The sequence below is a fragment of the Mixophyes fleayi genome, chromosome 6 (genome assembly GCF_038048845.1).
Source record: "Mixophyes fleayi isolate aMixFle1 chromosome 6, aMixFle1.hap1, whole genome shotgun sequence".
NCBI lineage: Eukaryota > Metazoa > Chordata > Amphibia > Anura > Limnodynastidae > Mixophyes > Mixophyes fleayi.
This window is the reverse complement of record NC_134407.1, coordinates 215665170-215690423: the sequence shown is the minus strand read 5'-3', so window position 1 is coordinate 215690423 and position 25254 is coordinate 215665170. Positions and strand designations below refer to the sequence as shown.

The 25254-nt window shown below is 41.8% G+C and overlaps 1 protein-coding gene across 4 annotated transcripts in view; it reads right to left on the bottom strand.

Annotated features, from left to right (window-relative positions):
• Positions 1-10575: 10575 nt before the first annotated feature.
• Positions 10576-25254, bottom strand: part of LOC142159807 (uncharacterized) — a 29636-nt gene continuing 14957 nt past the window's right edge. For 2 of the 4 annotated variants that reach the window (XM_075214556.1, XM_075214557.1), the window contains exon 8: positions 10576-13089. In XM_075214556.1, coding sequence (XP_075070657.1) covers positions 11504-13089 — 1586 coding nt within the window. In that variant the 3' untranslated portion in view covers positions 10576-11503. Of the gene's footprint in view, positions 13090-15062; positions 15171-25254 lie in introns of those variants that run through there. The other 2 variants (XM_075214558.1, XM_075214559.1) reach the window with 2 other exon arrangements.

Genomic DNA, 25254 nt, shown 5'->3' with positions numbered 1-25254 from the left:
AGAGCCATACAGCAGCAACTGGTAATGGGAGGCACCACAGCATTTTCCCCATTCGAGTTGTTGTAAGGGCGACAGGCCCAGGGCTCGCTGGACCTAGTCTGTGAATATTGGGAAGGAAAGTTCAACAGAAATGCCGTCTTTGAAAGATATATAAAATAGAGAAGGCGCGTTTCCTTACATATCCTTCCTAATATGTTCTCCTGACAGTGATTTTTTTTGCCTTTAATGCTTTTCACATACATATCTCTGTTTGGCTATATTGGATTGTTTTTTTCCTCCCTATTTATTATTTATTTGTGCTCATTATCCATTTGGTAGATTTTGTGTACATTGTATTGTGCATGTTCACTTTATTGTCATACAAGTTTACTGTTTATAAAATTTGAAAAAAATCTTAAATAAATTGATTTAAAATATAAATAAATATATAGAGAGAGAGGAGGCCCCATCATATCATAGTTTTTACAATACTGGTATCAGAGGGAAATCCAATAGCTGGATACTCAAAGAGAAACAGGATTTATGTCACAAGCCAGATATAAGGTAGATTACAAGTAAAGTCCATAATGACAAGGCAGAGAAAGGTCCTGTGAATGTATCAAAGAAGTGAAATCATAATCAAGAGTGAGCAAGGTTCAGTGAGAACATCTAGTTTTCATACACAATACACAAGCAAAGGCTTCAGTCATGAAGAGTCTTTTAGGCCCATATAGGAAATGAGATCCAAGATGGACTCTCATGGAACAGTCCTTGCAATTTTGGATAAGGTCTATTCTAAGGTCAAGTTCATAACGATAGTATTTATAATTGTACTTAGTCTCTATATAAGATTGTGAGAAACACTCATACATTAAGGAAATATAGTGAATGTGTCACGATCTGCCTCCTGCAGCTCCTGTTTGCCAGGATCTATGTTGGTCTTTCTGGATACATTTAGCCTGCAGTACCACCATGCCACCAAAGGGGCTACTGTGGTGCTTGAACGGTTTCCCTTCTTGCTGAGCTAAGCTCGTTTTCTCAGGATGAATCACACCTACCCCTACTTATAAGATAGCCTCGCCCAGCAGTCTGAGCCAGATCATCAGGTCACTCAATCTGATAGGAAGCAGTCCTTTGACTCCTGTTCCTGGTTATTCTTACCTGTGTACCTGACCTTGAGGTTTTGCTGTTAATTCCACTGCTGCAGACACAGCTCATCATCTATCTGGTTCCTGAGTTATACACCTGTGTGGATCTCTGTGCTTCTGCTCTCTACAGCTCATTGCGTCTCAGTGTATCCTGTTCCGCTAACTTCTACCGTTGCCTACTGTCTGCTCTCAAGTGGTTTAGCATTACCTGGCTTCTGAGTCTCACCACCTTCATAGAGGTATCTGTCCCAGCAACCCGAAGGCTACTCGTCTCACCACCTTTCCAGAAGTATCCAACCCTGCAACCTGCAGGCTACTCATCTTACCACCTCTTCCAGAGGTATCCAACCCTGCAACCTGCAGGTTACTCGCCTCACCACCTCTTCCAGAGGTATCCAACCCTGCAACCCGCAGGCTACTCATCTCATCACCTTTCCAGAAGTATCCAACCCCGCAACTCACAGGCTACTCGTCTCTCCACCTTTCCAGAAGTATCCAACGCTGCAACCCACTGTTTACTGCATCTCTCCATCGCTTTACAGTATTGCCTATTCCACTGTTAAGAACTGTGGTTGTATTTCTGCCTTACCAGTTATTGCACCCTGAACCTGTATTACCTGTGTTTCTAATAAACCACTTCTTTCACCTACTTTCTGTCACTCACCAGACCGTGAATGCCTCTGCGCTAGTGCGTGGTTCTCTAGCCTTCCTGCCGGCGTCTGTCCTGAGCCACGGCTGTCCGCCATCTTGATGGACTGCGCATGCGCAGCATCCAAGAACTTATGACCTCTGCTTTTAATCTAATTGGTGGATCAGGCACCTCTCCCTATTTAAGGCACCTGTGCTCATTACATCGTTGCCTGATCTTGAGTCTCATTCCCTGTGAGTCTCTGAAGGTGTCTCCTGTGTTCTGCTAGTGTCTTGTTTCCTGCTGATTGCCTGCTCTACTCATCGTGGGTTCCTATACCCGCTACTGATTCCTGTATCCTGCTCGTGTCCTCAGCTGGCTTCTGGATCACCTGCCCTGCTCATCAGCGGTTCTCATACCCTCCACATAATCCTGTATCCTGCTTGTGTCCTCAGCTGTCTGCTGGATTACCTGCTCTGCTCACCTGGGGTTCCCATACCCGCTACAGCCGTTCAGCGCTCCTGCTGTTCCTGCATATCCTCGTGGACAAGCTTCTCTACTCATCAGCGGTAAGCTTACTTGTTATTGACTATCACCTGTTACTTTGCATATCCGCCTAGGACAAGCTTCTCTACTCAGCAGCGGTATCCATACCCGCTATAGACTATTAGCAATAACGCTGCATATCTGTTTATAACAAGTTCCTCTGTGCTCTCATTGTCTTCATACAGTTATTGACTCTTTTCATGCCTCCACTTATCCGCACCTGAACAAGTCCTCACTTACTAGCAGTGGTACAACTTGCTATACGCAGACCACTGACTTCCCCACTACCTACCTGCACCTGGACAAGTCTTCTCATCACAGCAGTGGTACAACTTGCTATACGCAGACCACTGACTTCCCCGCTACCTACCTGCACCTGGACAAGTCTTCTCATCACAGCAGTGGTACAACTTGCTATACACAGACCACTGACTCTCCCGTTACCTTCCTTTACCTGCTCACGTCCACCCTGGTCTCCGTGGTTCTAACCTGCCTTTCCACTATAGATGCAAGTCGCTGACTCATCTACCAGTATAGCTGCAAGTCACTGACTATCATCAACTCCATTGGCATCCTCTCTCCATCTGCTGTTATATATGTTCCACTATTCACCCTACTGCTAGAGGACCGCTGTGCAAACTCCGCCCCTCTGGTAAGCATAGTCATCTGGTGAAATCCTTGGCAGAACTCCTAGTGCCCGTGACAATTTCTTTCCGTGGTCTTGCCTTGGCAACCCTGACAGAATGGTTGTGACAGGATGGATCAATGCCACCCTCTCCGTGCTGCTGGGGACCAGCTGGGCTTGCCTTGCCACCATCCTCTTTCTTTATCCCAAATTGTGCCCCTCTAAATGCAGTGAGGGGCTCTGCTGCCACCACCAGGCTCCTTTGCGGCACCTAGAACAGCCTTCTTGTGGGTAACTCTCGCTGATAGTGTACCCCATTGCTGGACACCTGGGCTGGTACCCCTGACCTCTTGTCTACATTTCTTTTAAATTGCTGAATTTCACCAGTGAAGCCAAAGAAATTATACTATATATACGATATAAACTTATCCTATTTTTTGACTGGTACGTCTGAGCACTATTGAGTGTTTTTATGATATCTACCACTGGGTGCACGGTGTAAGGTTGTTTATATATAAAAAGGTAACACACTATTACTGGTTTTCCACATCTGTTTTTCTTGGTATATGACTTTGGGATCCTGGATGACCTCCTGAGTAATTTGTGATGTGCTAGATGAGAAAATATTTGGTATGCATAATATTATCAACATATATATATAGGTTATTTACCTATGATATTACACTAGGATGCGTCCTGCCTTTACTTTGTTTTAGATTTATTCCCCGGATACACCATCCAGTTATATTGCACTGTGTTTGCCGCTTGATAAACAAGAGAATGATTACAAGTGTTTGATTACAAAGAACTGTTCTTGGGTTTGATCCTGAAGAAGCGCCATTTTATATCTTTATCCTTGTACACATATATACATATTATATATACATTTTATATATATATATATATATATATATATATATATATATATATATATATTTTGCACACATCCCTCACATTGACACTAATAGCAGCGCTGATTCACCCCACTATTGACGGGCTCGCTCCAAATTGACCTTCCCAGATGTGATCTTTTATGTGACAGATATTTATTTCCATACTCCCTGGGGGGAGGGGGGATCAACTCATTAAAGGACTTTGGGTATTGACCTGCCATTGGCACTTGTAGATGGGCTGGACCATGCAGGGGCATGAGATGAAGGGACACCTTCCTGGATCCCCCCCCCACTAAGTGGGCAAAGATGTGGTTTTGACAAAGACATGGAAAACTATAGGACAGATATTTCAGGAACAACCTGCCATGATAAGATACTTGGGCTCTGTGCATGCATTCATAGATGTTAACCCCGTGTTAGATTTTGTGCTCTAGTGCCACAGTCCCCTTTTGGGGTGTCCTTTGTCTCTGAACCTTCTGTTTTTCCGTCACCCCCAGTCCAGTTACTTTCTGTAATGGAGTAATGGAGTGTTACCAGTTATGTCAAAGCCTCTGGAAGCACCATGCCCACTCCCTCAATTTGTATTTAAATGTAAGCTTAATTATCTCCTCCTATAACAAACTATTCATATGCTCAATCAAACTGGTAGCTTGTGAATGGTAAGGAATATGGAGGGCCCAGTGTACTCCATTGTTTTGTGCTCATCAAATTACTTTTTTGCCCAGTAGAATGGGTGCAGTTTTGTTTGAATTATTATAGACAACCCATAATAAGATATTCAATTTAATCAAACATGTTTTAACCACTGAAGAGACTTCAGGTCTCAGAAAAGGACTTTCCCCACCAATAGAATAAAACCATTTGACATATTTTTGGATGTGCAGAAGTTTCTAAGAAAGCCCTCAATAAAATAATTGTTGATGAATAATGATGAAGGAAGGTGAGGACAAGAAGAGGATTGGATATGCAGAATGATGATGAATCAGGAGTTATTGAAAGGAAATCCAAGTTCAATCCGGTCCATATGAGGGGGTAATGTTTGGGGAGATGGTAATAATTGATATTAATTCCATAACATCAAAGCAAATATCTTAATCTTCCCATATCTGAAAGAAATGCTATGAAGGAATTACATGAGAACACCAATACTGTCATCAAGTCCGCTGATAAAGGTGTGTGGGGGCATTATGGACAGGGAGGTTTACGAAAATATGATATTAAGACTGATAAAAATGGGGATATATATCTGAAAAAGAACACAAACCTTACAATCAGTACTGCGATGGTAATTATACATTTTATTACCTTATTTGTATACTAACACAACATAATTGTGTGTCATGGCAATATATACATGTATTTATTCAGTAAATAAAAGAGAATAATAAAGAATAAAAAGCATAGATACACAATATAATCCATTAGTCTATGTGCAGATTACTGTATACAATATGAGGTATTATAGAACACGTGCCATCAATATACCATAAGTTGTATATAAAGAGCAGAAACTATAACATTCTAAAGCAGGAATGTCAAACTCAAAACCCCAATTGGGCCAAATAATCACAGGCTAACATTGTGTGGGACGCAAGCAAAAGTCTCATATGCAATTTTGTAAGGTTTATTATTGAGAAAAAACAAAAATAAAGTTAATCTGTCTCCTGTTTCATACTGTGTCCTCCATGCTGCTTTTGCTCCCCTTCATCTGTCTTCCATTTCACACTGTGCCCTCCATGCTGCTTTTGCTCCCCTTCATATCTCTCCCGTTTCATACTGTGCCCTCCATGCTGCTTTTGCTCCCCTTCATATCTCTCCCGTTTCATACTGTGCCCTCCATGCTGCTTTTGCTCCCCTTCATCTCTCTCCCGTTTCATACTGTGCCCTCCATGCTGCTTTAGCTCCCCATCACTTACCTTTCTATTGCCTTCTTCTCGTTTTCTTGTCTTCTTCTCGGGGCTCCTCTCTGTGCTCTCCTCACTGCAAGTGTCAGGCATGATGACGTCAACAATCAGTGCGAAGGGAGCCTGATAGATATCTGGCACGGTGGTGTAAGATACGTTTTTCTTTCCCTGGGCTCTGATGGGGCCGCAAAAACTATGCGTTTGGGCCGCATGCGGCCCGTGGGTGTGACACCCCTGTTCTAAAATCATATTCTGATGTTGTTGTTACTTATATTTAAATATCACCTCAATGAAACACAATGGTCACCTACACACTCATAGGCAGCAATTTTGTGGAGATTCACTAGAATGTTGATCAATTCACCAGTGAACGGATTGGATGCATTCTCACAAATGTTGGTTCAGCACACCCGGACCATTATCCCCAGAAGTTTCATGCAACTGAGGACCGAGACTCTCTTTTTCATTAGCATGGCTCTGGTCCTTTTCTGCAGAGCTAAGACTTTTTCTGCTGGAAGATAAACTCTCAGAGACTGAGTATCGAAAAGCAGACCCAAGAAGCGCATCTTTTGAGTTGGCTTAAGAGATGACTTGGGAAAATTCATCATCCAGCCGTGACTCTGAAGAAACTGCATAACAGTCTGAATCTGTTGGGACATAAGAAGTGCAGACGGTGCCTTCAACAAGAGGTCGTCTAGATAAGGGAGAGTTGTTATACCCTTCTGGCGCAAAAGACTGGCCATGACTGCCATAATCTTGGTAAAGACTCTGGGGGCGGTAGCCAGGCCGAAGGGGAGAGCCCTGAACTGAAAATGTGCCTCTCCTACTGCGAACCGAAGGAGACTCTGGTGTCCCTCCCAAATCGGTACATGCAGGTAGGCATCCTTGATGTCTAAGGATGCCAAAAACGCCCCTTTCTCTATCCCTGCTATCACCGAGCAAAGGGATTCCATGCGAAATTTCTGAATACTCAGCTGCTTGTTTAATGACTGAAGATTCAGGATGGGCCGGAAGGATGCATCTGGCTAAGAGCGGAGGACTTAGCATTCACTGACACAGCATCCATGGATGCGTTCGCCAAATACTCCAAGGTCTCTAGTACATGCTCTGCAAGATTTAAGAGTTCTGTATGCGGAGTATTGTCTCTAAGACCTTTAATCAAAGCTTCCATCCATAATTGCACGGCCTTGTTAGCCCAGGCCACAGCCATATTTGGTCTAAACAAGCTTCCCACAGCAGTGTATGCTGAGCGAATAGCTAAATCACACTTTTTATCGGTGTAATCCTTAAGAGCTATCCGTTCTTGAACAAGAATAGCAGAAGAGGAAGCTAAACGGGCTACCGTGGTGTCAACCCTAGGTAAAGTCTCCCATTTTACTGTGTCCTCAGGTGGCAGAGGATAAAGAGATTTAAATTTTCCCGGCATCATAAATTGCTTACTTGGCCTATGCCAAGCTTCAGAAATAATGTCCAACATCTGTGGAGAATGGGGAAAAGTAGCCAACTGAGCCTTAGCTCTTTTAAATAAAGAGACACCCGTGGGTGCTGAGGGATCCGGATAAGCAACCCCTAAGGTATGCCTGATTCCTAAAATAAGACTATCTACACTCGTGGAGACCGAGTCAGTCATAACGGCCCTGCCCTTCCAGGTCTACATTTACCTCACCTTCATCTGCCGAGGAAAGATCACAGAACTGATCTATGTCCAGACCTGAATCAGTAATAGCTCTCTTACCCTTCTGTAAAATAGCTAATAACCTATCTTCTATCAGACCCCGCCTGTGATATGGAAGCGTTTTCATCAGACTGACTGCCTGCAAGTGTAAGTGGGGTAGTGTTCTCACGTACCTCTGTCACCCGCAGCATAACGGACGTCAGATTTTCCACAGCTGAAGAGAAAGATTGCAGCCAAGGCGGTTCTACCACTGCAGGAGACCCCTCCTGGGCTGAGTTGTCTTGCCTCTGAGCGTCCGCAGTACAAGCTGCGCAAAGGGCGTTTCGGTCTGTGTGTCCAACAGAAAGTTTTGTGTTACATTTTGCACAGGTATAATACATTGCAGAAGGCACAGAGTGACCCTTGCTTTTAGCTGTCCCCTTCTCAGCTATTGTCCTGGTTCTTAAAATAATTATTAAAAGAAATGCAGACAAAATGAGACTACAGAAATAGAAGTCTCCTGTGCTAGGAAGTCTCTCTAAAATAAGAGCACCACTCCAATATCAAAAAGGGTTTACAGTACTGTCTGTGAAAATTCCTTTTCCTGAAATAACTCACAAGACAAATATAAACATATAAAACACCTCCAGACAACACTCCTCTAGTCACACAAGCCTGAAATCTGTACACAGTTATGGCTATCACTGGAGGATAGGAGAGCTGAGAGTTCCAGGGCAGCGCTGCACGCTTTCAACCAGAGGCTTTCACTCACAACCGCGCGGGAAGAACAGAGGAAGGAAGTTACCTTAATACTCCTCCTCCTTCCTGGCGCTGCCCGCTCTGCTTCCTGAGAGACTCCTGGCCCCATCCATCAATGGCCGCCTAGGAGCGCCTGACGCGCGATATACAGCATGCCCAGACCTCTTGCGCGTCCTCTCTGCAGTCCAACTCACCTCTCCTGAGTGTGAGCGCTGCATATGTCCCCATAAAAACTGCTCATTATGTCCAGGGAGAGCGGGGACCTGCCGGCATGTAAGCGCGGCAGAGGAGGAGAGACTGAAACAGCCTCACTCCCCTGTCGCTACTGAGAGGGAGCCTGTGACAGCTTAACAATCTTCTTTCTTTTTCACACAGCCTCCCCCTATCTAATCTACTTGGCAGCATGCCGGCAGAGGTGCTGGTGAGGAGAGCGCTAGGCTTCTCTACACTCCGCTGGGACCCAGAGTGAGCAGAGCGGAGTCCTACTCACTCTTCTGGGTCTATTTGTCTGGGGTTCCGCGTTGCACCTGAAGAGATGAATAATAAAATAAAAACACGGCATTCTAAAGACTAAACAGAGTATAGGCAGGAGCCTATACTCTAGTGACCTTAACTCTCCAGTCACTTACAAAACAACTGAGGATCTCTCTGGAGAGGAGGGGCATAGCAGGGGAGGAGTCCAAAGACTTAGCAGTTAAAGTGACAAGACTCCTGAGCCCACTACTATACCCCAATGTCTCGCAGTGTCCCCCAATGGCAGGGAAGAGAAATTAAGCTTTTATAGTAGATTACTGAGCCAGAAAGGGCGCTTGTGAACTGGGCAGGACTAGATCATGAAAGAGATGCAGGCCGTCTAAAAGCTGGGCAGCATCTTAGCAGTGTAGAAGAGCACATATCATGCTGAAGTGGAAATTGTAGATATAAATAGTTGGAGAGTTTGAGTAAATCCAATGTTTCTTTAGAATTGGTTAGATGAGCACATGCTTAAAGGATAGAAATGTGCCAGTAGAGGCAGATAGGTTAGAGAGGTGAGCTAGAGTTTGGTATGCACTGGGGGAGAGGTAGTGGAGAAGTTGGGAGGGAACAGTCGAGAGGGCAAGTTATAGGGTTTGATGGTGAGATGAATGCAGAGACACTGTCCTCCGTTACTGGAGAGAATGAACTGTGGGTGGATTAGGAAATGGGGGGTGAATGGGATCTGACATGAAGAAATATCTTGTTGAATGGTGTTGATTTCGTTTTTGAAGAAGGTGGTAAAGTGCTGCAGATGGTGTGTGTAGAAGTGCCAATCGGTCTACAACATAAATTCCCCCAAGAAATCTGTAATGGGTTACATAGAGGCAGGATTTGAGATACCTAGATACTAATGTGACCACACTCCCTTACCTGGTTAAGTGGGTGCCCATTGTATGACCGAAAGACCACCTAGACTGCCCAGGGGAAAACACTGCAAGGTGATTACTCCTACGTGAGGAATAGGTAGAGGCTAGGCAAAAGCACTTCCGATAAGCAAGTAGCAATCTGGTGAAGGCTCACTAAATAGAGCCCGTCCTGCTAAAGCCTAAACACAGTGTGAACATAAACAGAGTTAAAAGAAGGCATCACCTAATTGAGATGAGCCTTTTACTTAGGACAGTAATGACTATGTGTTATGGCTCCTGTCGGACTGACCATGGATTGTTGCCAGAATAGTGCATCTGCAAGCTTCCACCGACTTTTCCTCTTGGTGAGCCTGCCAAAAGCGGGCAGCCTTCTGTTTGGTCCCTACCTTGCAGTTACATTTGGCTCAGCAGCTGTGAGATCACTCAGGAATAAATGGTGAATCTAGCTCCTTTATGTTAGGGTTGTATATTAGGCACCTTGGTTAGCAATTCACCCCTGGTATTTCTCCCTTGAAATAGCTGTGAACTATGTGTTAGTATTAGTTGTAAAAGCAAAACTGTTCCTTGTTGTAACAGTTTGCCAAATTGAATTTTTGTCCAATTAGGGGTACCAGGTGTCAGGCTGGTACAAAAGTCTGTCTATGGGCAAACTAACCAGCTGGCAAGAATTAACCTGGTATCCTCACAGTTGGTAAACATAAAAATGGCAGAACAACGCAGTTATAAGGATGAGCTACATTTAAATAAGCAACAAGTGCCAATCACGAGATTCAACCTGGTCATATGACTGCAAAATGGGTCCAATACTAACCCCCAAAGACGAAGTAACCAGTGGGTCGAATACGTCACGACCAGAAACTTATGCAGACTGACTGTATCAATATCCTGTGTTGTTGAACACTCTCCGGTGTTCATGGCTTGGTGATTTAGATCCAGAGGCTTGTATATTGATTGATTGTATATTGCCAACCAATACTTTGTACACAGGACCCCTTATCAGCTCTTCATTTCCCTTTTTCCCTCGTTTAAATAACCTTAAGAAAAAACAAAAGTAAAATTGGTTGGCTAATTTTAGATTTTATTACATTTGTGTAGTGACCACATAATTGCATGTAATGTCCATATATGCACTGTACTGTAATTTCCATCAGTCACTGAATAAACTATGATACACAATATATGAGGTATAAAACAAGGGCGAACAGTGCACTTTAACTTGCCCAGAAAGAGAAACAATTCTAATGTTTAAGATGTTACATATATTCATCACATTAATTAAAACACATTTGTAACCTACACACTTCAGGAAAGAATTGTCGGCATTCTTTAGAATACAGCTAACCCATTCACTAATAACCTGGTCACATGAATATTAGTCATGAAGTATCTCAGTGATGTCACTGGTCAGTGATAGACGGCATTCTCATGGATGTAGGTTCAGCCCACAAAATGTCTGCCACCACTAAGTGGTAAGCTGTAATTGTTTGGAAAAACCTTGCTTCATGTAGTACAAAACAACTGTGATTATATGTATCCTCCTGATCGTACATGCCGGATGTGTTTTGGTGCTTCTATTTCTGTAACTTTCTTAAGATATACAATTAGAGTATGACCAAACATGATGTAATATATTATTATAATATAACTAATATATATTAGTTAGGACCTTACATAATGACAATGTGGTCTTTTAAATACTATGAAAGTTATGCTGATATCTACATAAACTACATAATAAGGAATATTGTTGAGGACATATATATATATATATATATATATATATGTCTGTGGATGGTAACTGAATTATATTATATATGTGTGACTGGAACTTTGAATTAGCCTCCATTACTCAGTGATGACAATATATCTTTCAGCATAGAGTCTATATGTATTTATGATTCTTTTTAGAATTTACATTGGTAAAATTCACTGATTTTGCAATATTTTGAGTACTGCTGAAATCCTGTTTCATGTCCATCAGCTCATTAAAAGTGTTTGTATCCTCTGTGAGTTCTCTGATGTTTAAGAAGATCTGATGTCTGTATAAAACATTTTCCACACACAGTGCATGGAAATGGCTTTTCACCTGTGTGACTTTTCTGATGCTTAACAAGAGTTGATTTTCGTTTAAAACTTTTGTCACACTCAGAACACAGAAAGGGCCTCTCACCTGTGTGAGTTCTATGATGTTGATCAAGAGTTGATTTATTTGTGAAACATTTCCCACACTCAGAGCATGAAAATGGCTTTTCACCTGTGTGAATTTTCTGATGTCTAATAAGATTTGTTTTAACTGTAAAGCATTTCCCACACTCAGAACATCCGAATGGTTTTTCACCTGTGTGAATTCTCTGGTGGTCAACAAAATTTGATTTAAGTGTAAAACATTTCCCACAATTAGAGCATGTAAATGGCTTCTCACCTGTGTGAATTCGCTGGTGGTCAACAAGAGTTGATTTAACTGTAAAGCATTTCCCACACTCAGAACATGAAAATGGCCTCTCTTCTGTGTGATCTCTCTGATGTTCAACAAGACTTGATTTTCGTTTAAAACATTTCCCACACTCGGAGCATGAAAATGGCTTTTCACCTGTGTGGTTTCTCTGATGTTGAACAAGAGTTGCTTTATCTGTAAAACATTTCCCACACTCAGAACATGGGAATGGTGTTTCACCTGTGTGAATTCTTTGGTGTATAATAAGTTGTGATGTGCTTATAAAACATTTTCCACACTCAGAGCATGGAAATGGCTTCTCACCTGTGTGAATTTTCTGATGTTTAACAAGATTTGTTTTAACTGAAAAGCATTTCCCACACTCAGAACATGGGAATGGTGTTTCACCTGTATGAATTCTTTGGTGTATAATAACATGTGACGTGCGTTTAAAGCATTTCCCACACTCAGAACATGGAAATGGCCTCTCTCCTGTGTGATCTCTCTGATGTTCAACAAGACTTGATTTTCGTTTAAAACTTTTGTCACATTCAGAACACAGAAAGGGCCTCTCACCTGTGTGATTTCTCTGATGTTGAACAAGAGTTGCTTTATCTGTAAAACATTTCCCACACTCAGGACATGGGAATGGTTTTTCACCTGTGTGAATTCTTTGGTGTATAAGAAGTTGTGATGTGCGTATAAAACATTTTCCACACTCAGAACATGAAAATGGCTTCTCACCTGTGTGAATTTGCTGGTGTGCAGCAAGTTCTGATTTCTGTGTAAAACATTTCCCACATTCAGAACATGGAAATGGCTTCTCACCTGTGTGAGTTCTCTGATGTCTGACAAAGTGTGACTGATATCTAAAACATTTATCACATTCAGAACAGTGAAATATTTTATCCACTCTATGAGCTGTAGTATGTGTAAGAATATTTAAGTTATCAGGAGAACATTCCTCATGATTAGAGGGATCAGTTGATATATCTGCACTGTTAAGTAGTGGATATATATTTATGTTAATGGGATTTTCTCCTGGAGATTGTCCTGTGATGTTGTCATCTTCTATTTTAAAATCTGAATATAAAATTAGATGTCCCTCCGAGTTATTCCAGCTTTTGTGTCCATCTGCTAGAAAGAAAAATAAATGTATGCAAATAAACATCTTATTTGTTTACATTGAGAGACAGATTGCAATGTACTGTTTCTGCAATTTGAGTGAGTTTGTGATGTTCAACTGATTTAAGTATTATTTTAGAACTATAACTTTATATTACTTTATAACTATATCAGCTTCATTCTACAATAATAATTAAAATTGCTACAGCCCAAGGCATATAGATTTTTGAAGTAATGCAACTATGAATGTTTTATTACAATTATAAATATACATATAGTAATTATGAAAGGTCTGTTAAACAGATAAAATCTTAAAATTGAATACAAGCCCACTACCAAGACCCAGCTACAGACACATTGTACAACTCCAGATAAAATGCAGACTTTGGTGAGTAACATTTCCTACATATAGACATTGCCCAGCTAGCATCATAGGACATGAAGCCTTACTAGTCAGTGACATGGTCCATCCACAATACCTAGGCTCTCCCATAGACAATGGAGAAACATAAGCAAATGGTGCTTTTATCCTCCTATTATCTATATCACCAGTACCTTAAAAGTATACATCTAATTTGTAACAATACTGATGCCACTTACACCTATAACACTTACACCTATTTAGGTGTAAGTGGTGTCATTTATATAAATAGGTGATGCAAACAGTAGCTGTGGCAATGATTCACATTCACTGTATTATACTGATTAGAAACCAGAGACACTTTTACAATTAATAATTAGTGGGACAATCCATGTCACAAAATAATAGTTCTAAGGCTCTAATTATATCAGTGCTCTCACAGGTACTTCGGGAGGGGAAGATTGTACTTCTAAAATAATCAAGTAAAACATTGTATGAGAACAGCTGCATTGAGCGATAGCAGCAAAACTGCTACAGCCCAGGACATGAACATTTTTAAAACAATAACTTATATCTGACATAATGAGGACCTAATATGTATTCAAATTTATTACAAATCACTATTTTCTGTTGCATGTATATTATTTATACTAATAACACAGTTTATATTAGAGGCTATTTGGATATGTAGACAAGACTCATAGAAAGAAGAGCCTCTTCTCCCATACCCTCTTGGGCTTATTACTACATATAACCTGGGGGAATTATCAAAAATAACACACTATAAGATTAATCACTCTGAGAAAATATCCTTCCTCTGTTATGATGTTTAGATAAATCATAGTTACATTTCTGAGACAGACTCTATACTTGTTTGAATTATTTTGCAGTTTTTTTTATGTTTGGACATTAAAATCAAGATTTAAAGAACATTGCTAAAGGTTTTGTTTTATTCAATACAGGTTCCTGATTGTGCACCAGAACACAATGTAACTTCTTTCATTCTTTTTGGTTGTGAAAACTGTCACATAGTTAGTTTAGGGGTGATATGGGGTGGTGCAAAGGGGCCTAACCCCACATATTTCCCACAAGGTCTGCATGTACCCCCCTTGGAATTGTGAGCCCTAGTCAGTAAAAATTTACTAGAGACATCCTACCCAGCTCTGGCAGGGCCAATACGGTGGGTGCGAGTCTGACTATGGATAATAGAATAAGTGCATTAACAATCCATTACCCAATATAACCTTAGTGGGCAGTCCATTCATTACCTCCACCTCTACAATCCCATAATAATTTCCCTAGTCCAAAGGAACATGGATCACTGAAATGTCCTGGATTTGCCCCGTTGTTGTAGCTATCCAGACCATCTGGTGGGGTATAAAACTTTCCTGGCCAAACCGTTTCTCTCATCACAACTGATCAGATCTCTTGGCTGGTAGCACAATGATATCATGTGAGGTGAGGAACCGGACTCTAATAGGGGCTGATGGCTCCTGACTCCCCCACTGGGCAGACTGTATTCCTCATTAGTTTGTACAGACAGAGGAGGGTGTAGAATAAGAGATTGTTGTAGTGACTAAACAAGGAAAATATGTGACTTCTGTATTTAGTGTGTATTACTCACCTGTGCTCATATCTGTAGGTATTTCCTCTTCCTTAAACTGCTGATCACCCCTCACTTCCGTCTCTTCTTCTACCTTTCTATCTTCTACTTTAATAACAATCAGCTCTTCACACTAAATAATCCACAAAATAATAAACTAACATATTTATTAATGTCGGATTTAAAACAGAAGAATATCAGTGTATAAGAACCACACAGCTTCTCTACACATCACATAGTAGTCATATCTGTATTTTGGTATTTGGTGAGACCCTCAATTCCATTTACCTGGGCAGCATGATTGCTCAGTGGTTAGCACTTCTGTCTCACAGCACTGGGGTCATAAGTTTGATTCCCGACCATGGCCTTATCTGTGTTTCCTCCCACACTCCAAAAACATACTAGTAGGTTAATTGGCTGCTATTTAATTGACCCTAGTCTCTCTCTCTCTTTGTCTGTGTTTGTGTGTATATGTTAGGGAATTTAGACTGTAAGCTCCAATATGGGCAGGGACTGATGTGAGTAAGTTCTCTGTACAGCGCAGTGGAATTAGTGGTGCTATATAAATGGGTGATGATGATACCTGATACTCCTGTGGGATATTGTTATTTTCCTCTGTGTTATCCTGTGTATAATGAGGATGTGGACATCTCTCTGAGGTATTTCTGTTACTGAATCCATTTGTAGCAGACACACAGGGACTGAATACATGGTTTATGATTATCAGACAATGTGTGTCTAGGTGGCCCTCAACACTGCTCTCTCCTTTACAATAAACAAAGGTCTCCTTTTACCCAGTGATGTGAGGGGCTGGTGATTCTCCATCATCAGGTCCTGGTACAGACCCTTGTGTCCTTCTAAATACTCCCACTCCTACATGGAGAAATAGACAGTGACATCCTGACACCTTATAGGAACCTGACACACACAATGATACAGTCATCACCCAGACACATCCCCTGGTGTTACTGTATAATGTCCCATTCCCAGCAGTCACCTCTCCAGTCAACAGCTGAATGATCTTGTTGGTGAGTTCTAGAATCCTCTGGTCATTGTTTCTCTCATGTATCAGTGAGTGAGGTGGAGGCACCGTGATGGGGCTCTGGGTCCTGCTCAATCTTCCTGACACACAGGAACGGCTGCTGGGTGCCTCACACTCCCCAGGTGTCTTATTAAGAACTGTGTACTCCTGTGTATTGAGAGACACTGATTAATATCACTATATATTCCCAGAATCCCTCACCTCTCTATTCAGGTCTCTTTTATTTATACAGATAAGAAGGACATCAGTGACATTCCCAGAATTCCTGACCTCCCCAGTAAGATCCTTGTTTTATTAATAGTGATGAGTGATGTCAATGTGAAGTTCCAGAATCCCTCACCTCTCCATTTAAGTTTGTCTTGAAATTAGTGAGTGATTCAAATTCTCATAAACCCAGCTGGTCCCCATGAATACACCAACATTATTCCCCAGGTTTTACACTCTACATCGATGAAGGAGATCAACTAGCAGCTGGGACAAACTGGAGGATTTTCACCCTCTTCTGGAAGAAATTAAGTGAGGGCATCGGAAGATGGCGTGGGGAATGGTACTTGCTCTAACAAGGAATTAATTACAAGCCCTCAGCAGCTTTGGAATATATCTTATTATATGCTATAGAATTGTCCTCTGGACCTGAACTTCTTCTGGCATGAATTTGATAGCGTCTATGAATACTTTATTTGTAAGTTTGACACAGATACTAATTTAGAATTAGGAGGAAAGCAAAAAAAAAAGAAAAAGAGCAAATTTTCTCCAGGACAAACTATTTTACAAAGCAAGGGGTGCAAACATATTATCTTTGTATAGAAACAAAACACTGGCTAGTTTTGTATGGAGCACACACACATTGGTCAGCTAATATACTACCGATGATTCAAATGACAAAACATAGCGTATGTCAGTTACTACCCTGCAAACATGCAGTGAAATCGGTGCCCATGCCCTGGTAAAGATAATGATGATACGTTCTGGGAGATAATAGGTCAGAACACTTACTGGGACATCAGGGTCGGGCATTGCCAAATATGCCAAATGCCTCAACTCCCTGCATCCTTCTGCAGTATGCAGATGGTTATTGGGTGGAAGATAACCTGTCTGCTTTACACAGAAACCACAGCAGTATGATGGCACATTATAATTTTAGAAAGCCAACTGTGCACAACATTTCTGCTCAACTCTACTTAGATGTATCTCTTTGCAGAGAACATGGAGAATGTACAGTGCAAACCAAATAAGCATAAAGGTTATATCACATTCAAATTACTCACCCTTACCTACAAAGCCCTCAACAACTCTACCCCTACATACATCTCAAATCTCATATCAAAATACTGTCCCTCACACCCTCCTAGATCTACCTCTGACCTGTGCCTTGTCTTTGGTAACCACCTCTCACTCCCACCTACAAGACTTCTCCCACGCTGCTCCCCACTTATGGAATTCCCTACCACGCTCAATCAGACTTTCCCACAGCCTTTAAATTTTGAAATGCTCTTTGAAAACCCATCACTTTTTATTTTTTAGAGCTGACCTTATCCCCTATAACACTAATCACACTAATGCACCCTCACATCTGTCCCAATCTCCACTCTGAGCCACATTTACTCCTTTCGGCTGTACCCTCTTCCACTTAGAATGTAAGCTCACTAAGGAGCAGGGTCCTTAATTCCCTTTATTTCCAAGTTCAGTGACTCTCCCAGTGTCTAGCCCAATAGGTACGTGCTGTCACGTAATGGACCCGCAGACCAGCCTGCCGGGGTCCGGCACGCTTACCTGGCCTCCTCTATCATTCAGGCATTGGCTAATTAGTTTACTCAACTCTGTTATTTAAGGCACCTTTGCCTTTCCCTAGATTGACAGACGTCCTTGTCCTTCAGCCAGCTCAGTTAAGGATTACTTGGCTCCATGCAGTTTCCTGTCTAAAACCAGAGTCTCCAGCTTCTCAGCTTAACCTGGCAATCCATACATACTGTATCTGCAGTCCTCTGTTAAACTTGGAAAACCAGAGTCACCAGCTTCCCAGCTTTACCTGGCAATCTAGATACCTTTACTAGTTCTTTCTACACCATCTCCAACTTGGAGCTTGGTGCCCTCCCAGAGAACCGTGACCTGCGGTGCTCAAACAGCTAAGACCAAACCTCCTTGCAGGAGTCCCAGGTGAATACTTTCACCTCGTTAGATTCCGCATCTACGTGGTAGGCCGTACTGAATGTTGCAGATCGCAAAAGTTCCGGAAAGTCTTGCCTTTAATGTGACACAATGGCTCCCAAAGACTAGACAAACACCTGGGGGCATGGGAATTTGAGAGAGTTAAACAGGACGTGGCCTGAAGAACAGAGGTGGAGAGGTTTGCTTCCTCTTTTAACAAGCCAGGGTTGTTTTATTTTCCCATCAGGCTGGACTATTTGGGTCATTATTTTGGACTGTTTTTTTTTTTACAGCTCTGGATTAACAAACATAGTCCCAAAGGTTTATAATATGCATTTGGACATACCTATATACTACTAGTAATGATAGTAACGCAAAAGTGCACATAATACGTTACCAAGATTGCAAAGGCAGTTGTGTATATTTTTTCCTTTTTTACATATTTGTTATTTTTAACGATGGCATTCACCAATATTTATATGAAATTATTAAATTAAGAACTCAAGACAACGAAACAACTGTAAGCACCTCTATGGCATAATGAGCAGTAACAGGAATTATAACATTTAGAGGTAATGAATGGGTGAGGGGCCTATTGAGTGAGGGTGATGCATAAATAGATTAAAGGACCACTAAACCCCAAAATAGTTTTTCAATTATTTTTAATCAAATTATGTTTTGTATTTTAATGGGCCGCTAAACCAAAAACGTAAAATATTTAGAGGTTAAATATTAAGAGAAAATACACTGTACAAAAAGTAAAGTATTGCCTCCTGTAAAGAAAGAGCAGCGTCCAAACCCTTCAAACTCACATAACCTGGATTGTGCATCCATACCCCAACGATGATACTGCAGGGTGTGTAGAGATGTCTCGAGAGTTCCAGCAAGGAGATGCTCTTGCGCATGCACCAGAATCACAGTCATCACACAATATGCAGAGGGCATCCACATGTATGTGATGACACTTTAGGCAAATTGCTTGACCCTTCTGGTATGTGCACCCTTTTCCTAACAGTATGTATCTATCATTCTATGTATTTATGTATCTATAATTATAGTCTATGCAGACACCCAGTTAGTGTTTAGCCATGTCAGCCACATCCATTGCCAACAGGTCAGCATACAGCCATGTAATCTCCATAGTCAGATCTTAGCAGTAAAACGGGTCATACTGAAGTGCACAGTGACTTTCAACGTGGCACTTTCATAGGATGTCACCTTTCCAACAAGTTCATCAAACTTCCACTCTGCTAGAGCAGCCCTGGTCACCTGTAAATGGGAGCAACAACAGCTCAGCCATGATGCGGTAGTCCACACGAGCTCACAGAATGAGACCGCCAAGTGCTGAAGCATGTAGCACACAATAATGTCTGTCCTCGGTTACACTACTGAGTTCCAAATTGTCTCTGGAAGTAACATCAAAACAAGAACTGTCTGTCAACCTGATAGACTGGTTTTCTATGGCAGAGCAGGCACAGATCACCATGCACAATGCCAAATGTCAATTTGAGTGGGGTAAACACACCGCCACTTGATTCTGAAGCAGAGGACACGCATTCTCTGACATGACAAATCATGCTTCTCCATCTAGCAGTCTGACGGATGCCAGAATGCTTCCTGACCGAATGCGTACTGAAAACTGGTGGAGCAGGAATAATGGTCTGGGGCTATATTTCATGGGATGGCCTGGGCCCTTTAGTTTCAGTGAAGGGAAATCTTAATGTTACAGTATACAATTACAATTTAGACAATTGTGTGCTTATGGCAAGTTTGGAGCCCTTTCCTGTTTCAGCATGATAATGCCCCTGCGCAAAGCAAGGTCTATCAAAAAATGGTTTCCTGAGATAGGGGTGGAAGAAGTTAACAGGCCTGCGCACAGCCCTGACCTCAACCTCATCGAGCGAGGTGGAACACAACTGTGAGCCAACATCAATGCCTGTCCTCACTAAACCTCTTATGTCTGAAGTGACCCGAACCCCCACAGCCATGTCCCAGAATCTAGAGGAAAGTGGAGGTTGTAATAGCGGCAAAGGTGGAACCAACTCCCTATCACTGCCAATGATTTTGGAATGAGATGTTCAACAAGCAGATATGGATGTGATGTTTGGATGTCCAGATACTTTTGTCCATTAAGTGATTGTGTCTATATAAATGTAAGTATATCTGTATGTGATATAGTTATATCTATTTAAGTATCTGTGTAAATGTATCAAGACATGAAATATGCAAGCCTGTATGTGATATGTGTGTGTGTGTATATGTATATGTATATATATATGTGACATGTATATAGGAGAGGGGGATAGCTGGGGGCATAACATGCTGTATGATGAGACTGTATAATGATATAAACATGACAGGTTATATGTGATAAGTATGTACATGAGATACGTATGTTGTATGTAATAAGAGCCTGTACTCAGTAACATTACCCTTTGCCAGTCACTGCCTCCTCTCACCCGGAAGATGTTACAAACGAAACTTCAGGTCCGTGTTGCCTGCCCCACTTCCGGTTTTCGGGCTCGCCCCACTTCTGGTTTTGCTATGCCACTGCAGATGGGCTTCAACAAAATGGCCGACTATGAGGTAGCTGCTGCGGGGAAAAATCGGTCTCCATGTTGTTTATGAGACATGAAATACCAGACACTACATCACCCATCATCCTAAGCAGCAGTCAGTGGCGTCATCAGTCAGCGCAGTGCATGCTGGGTAGTACAGGGAAAGCAGTGTAAGTGATATGAATGTAATGTCTGTGTATAGAGTCAGTGTCACTACAGACAGAGCTGACACCTAACCTTAAGATCTTAATATATGGAATCGTTTCAGGAATGTTACTATGTATAAGTATATATATATATAATACACACATACAGATTATAATAGTTGCTGGGGTATACTGCGCCCAAAACCTCAGGAACCACCCATTGATAGAGCAGCAAGTAAATTGCAAGGTATCCCTCTTTGACCACAACAAATAATAAATAAACAGCTCTCATACAAGTGTCCAATAAAGTGAATTATTTAGCAGTATGCTGTCCTATTGATAAAGGTAGGTAAATTGATAAACAAGGTAAGATCTTATATATAAATACTATAATAAATCAATGTTGATTATAATCAATCTAAAATGTATTTAATTAGTGGAAAATTCCTGTGTCTATTGAAGACATTAATTTACAGCATCCTCAGGTTTTGATTTTTGTAACCGTTTGATTTATATAATTTGTATTCATTTTAGATTGATTATAATCAATATTCATTTATTACAGTATTTATATATACGATCTTACCTTGTGTATCAATTTACATAACATCAATAGGACAGCATGCTGCTAAATAATTCACTTTATGGGATGCTTGGTGTGAGCGAAGTTTATTATTATTTATACACATACATATAGCTGAAATACTTATACAGGTGTATTAACCAGCTTCACTTTGGACTAAAGATATGCTAGTTCTGACCACTATCTGAGAATGGGTTGGTGGACCGAAGATCATCTACTCAAAACACTTAGCCAAACTGACTTATGAATACCTGGTCAACTGTCCCGTCTCCAGCATTCACTACCTCAACCCCCCTCCCCCTAGGAATAGCAACCAAGGCCCTACCCCAGGTGCCAGTCCTTAGAGCGGTCACTAAACCAGGAACAAATCAGACAGGCTGGAGCGTGGGACAGTGCAATGACCGGTTGTACCGCCAACCAAGGTCATATATTGAGGGACTGTTGTCATGGCTGCAGCCCAATCTCGAGGCACCATCTCTAATGTATGAGGAGAACTGCAAAACCAACCCTCAACTCTACTACACAGGAGCGTGAACTAATGAAGGGCATCAAACCGCATGGGTCTGTATTGGTGAGTGACCAGGAAGTAGAAGGATTGTAAGAAAGTTCCTCACCTTAGTGATACTCACCTTATACACCAACCTTACATGCGGAGCCACGAAAAGTAATGTATTGGCCAGTAGCCAGCAAATGATTATTCCCATGCCCTAATTTCACCTGATTTGGGGATAGAGCCAAGATAATGTGGAAATGGTGATCATGTATAGCCTCCCCAAAGTGATACTCCTGGGGAACGACTTAGGACATCACTGGCCAGCGCATTTGTTGGAACCATTACCTGCAACAAAACTGTAAGAAGAGAAGAAGAGTCAGGTCAGTCAGAGATGATGAGGCCTCTGTCCAGCCCACTAGCCATGCCACCACCTATTACCCAGGGGACCAGCCAGAAGTGAGTTTGAAAGATGGGGACCAGGGCTAGAGCTGGTAGATGCGGAACCCTAACAAGCCAGCACCATGCAGCCAATAGGTCAGACACTGGGCAGGTGGTCCCTGTAGAGTTGGGACAAGTGGTTGTATCAGGTGAGACATGCTAGACCTTCATAGACCGGGCACCTTGGGAAAAAACAAAGCAGTAGCTAAACTTTATCTGGTCCGGTATCACTAAAGACATTTGTTGCCTCTTGTGAGGTCTGCCAGCAAATCAATGGGCCTCCACTGCAAAGCCAATGACCATTATGAAAGAGCCCTTTCAGCAGGTCACAGTGGAATTTCATAGGCTCCTGTGGCAGCGCAACCGTATATATCCTCACAATTGTTAACAATGCGATGCAGTACCCTGAAGCTGTAGCGATATCCTCCATCAACGCCGAACATATGTGTCAGGCACTGATTAATGTGTTTAGGTGATTGGATTTCCCAGTACCTTAATTCTAGGTGGACCTGATGCAGGCCTTCTCAGACCACTTCAATGTTCTTCCTCTGTGGACCACATTTACCATCCTCAGATGAACATACTGTGCGAGAGGCTGACAAGGGCCTCCTGCAAGCATACATCTGCATGGTGGGGTGAGATTTGGACAGAGCCATACAGCAGCAACTGGTAATAGGAGGCACCACAGCATTTTCCCCATTCGAGTTGTTGTAAGGGTGACAGGCCCAGGGCTCGTCTATGAATATTGGGAAGGAAAGTTCAAGAGAAATGCCGTCTGTGAAAGATATATAAAATAGAGAAGACGCATTTTCTTACATATCCTTCCTAATATGTTCTCCTGACAGTGATTTTTTTCGCCTTTAATGCTTTTCACATACATATCTCTGGCTATAATGGATTGTTTTGTTATCCTCCTATTTATTATTTATTTGTGCTCTCGATCCATGTTGTAGGGTTTGTGTACATTGTATTGTGCATGTTCGCTGTATCGTCATACAAGTTAACTATTTATAAAATGTGAAAAAAATCTTAAATAAATTGACTTTAAAAAATAAATATATATAGAGAGGAGGCCCCATCATAGTATAGTTCTCACAATACTGGTATCACAGATGGAAATCTAATAGCTGGATGCTCAAAGAGAAACAGGATTTATGTCACAAGCCAGATCTTAGGTAGCTAACAAGTAAAGTCCATAATGACAAGGCAGAGAAAGGTCCTGTGAAAGTATCAAAGAAGTGAAATCATAATCAAAAGAGTGAGCAAGGTTCAGTGAGAACATCTAGTTTTCATACACAATACACAAGCAAAGGCTTCAGTCATGAGTCTTTTAGGCCCATATAGGAAATGAGATCCAAGATGGACTCTCATGGAACAGTCCTTGCAATTTTGGATAAGGTCTATTCTAAGGTCAAGTTCATTACAATAGTATTTATAATTATACTTAGGGCTAGATTTACTAAGCTGCGGGTTTGCAAAAGTGGGGATGTTGCCTATAGCAACCAATCAGATTCTAGCTATCATTTTGTAGAAGGTACTAAATAAAAGAAAGCTAGAATCTGATTGGTTGCTATAGGCAACATCCCCACTTTTTCAAACCCGCAGCTTAGTAAATCTAGCCCTTAGTCTCTATATAAGATGGTGAGAAATGCTCATACATTGAGGAAATATAGTGAATGGTTGTGACAGGATGGATCTATGCCACCCTCTCCGTACTGCTGGGGACCGGCTGGGCTTGCCTTGCCACCGTCCTCTTTCTTTATCCCAAACCGTGCCCCTCTAAATGCAGTGATTGGCTCTGCTGCCACCACCAGGCTCCTTTGCGGCACCTAGAACAGCTTCCTTGTGGGTAACTCTCGCTGATAGTGTACCCCATTGCTGGGCACCTGGGCTGGTACCCCTGACCTCTTGTCTACATTTCTTTTAAATTGCTGAATTTCACCAGTGAAGCCAAAGAAATTATACAGATAAACTTATCCTATTCTTTGTCTGGTACGTCTGAGCACTATTGGGTGTTTTTATGATATCTACCACTGGGTGCACGGTGTAAGGTTGTTTACATATAAAAAGGTAACACACTATTGCTGGTTTTCCACATCTGTTTTCCTTGGTATATGACTTTGGGATCCTGGATGACCTCCTGAGTAATTTGTGATACGCTCGATGACAAGAACATATTTGGTACGCATAATATTATCACCATATATATAGGTTATTTACCTATGATATTACACTAGGATGCGTCCTGCCTTTACTCTGTTTTAGATTTATTCCCCGGATATACCATCCAGTTATATCGCACTATGGCTGCAGCTTGATAAACAAGAGAATGATTACAAGTGTTGGATTCAAAGAACTGTGCTTGGACTTGATCTTGAATAAGCGCGATTTTATATCTTCATCCCTTCAGGATCTGTATATATATATATATATATATATATATACACAGATTTTGCACACATCCCCCACATTGCCACTAATATCAAGCAGCTCTGGGTCACCCCACTATTGATGGGCTCACTCCAAATTGACCTTCCCAGACGTGATCTTTTATCTGCCAGATATCTATTTACATACTCCTTAGGGGGAAGGACTCATTAAAGGACTTTGGGTGTTGACCTGCCATTAGCATTTGTAGATGGGCTGGACCATGCAGGGGCACGATGAAGGAAGGGACACCTTCCTGGATCCCCTCCCCCCCCCCCCCACTGAGAGGGCAAATATGTGGTTGGGATGAAGTCATGGAAAACTATAGGCTAGATATTTCAGGAACAACCTGCCATGATAAGATACTTGGGCTATGTG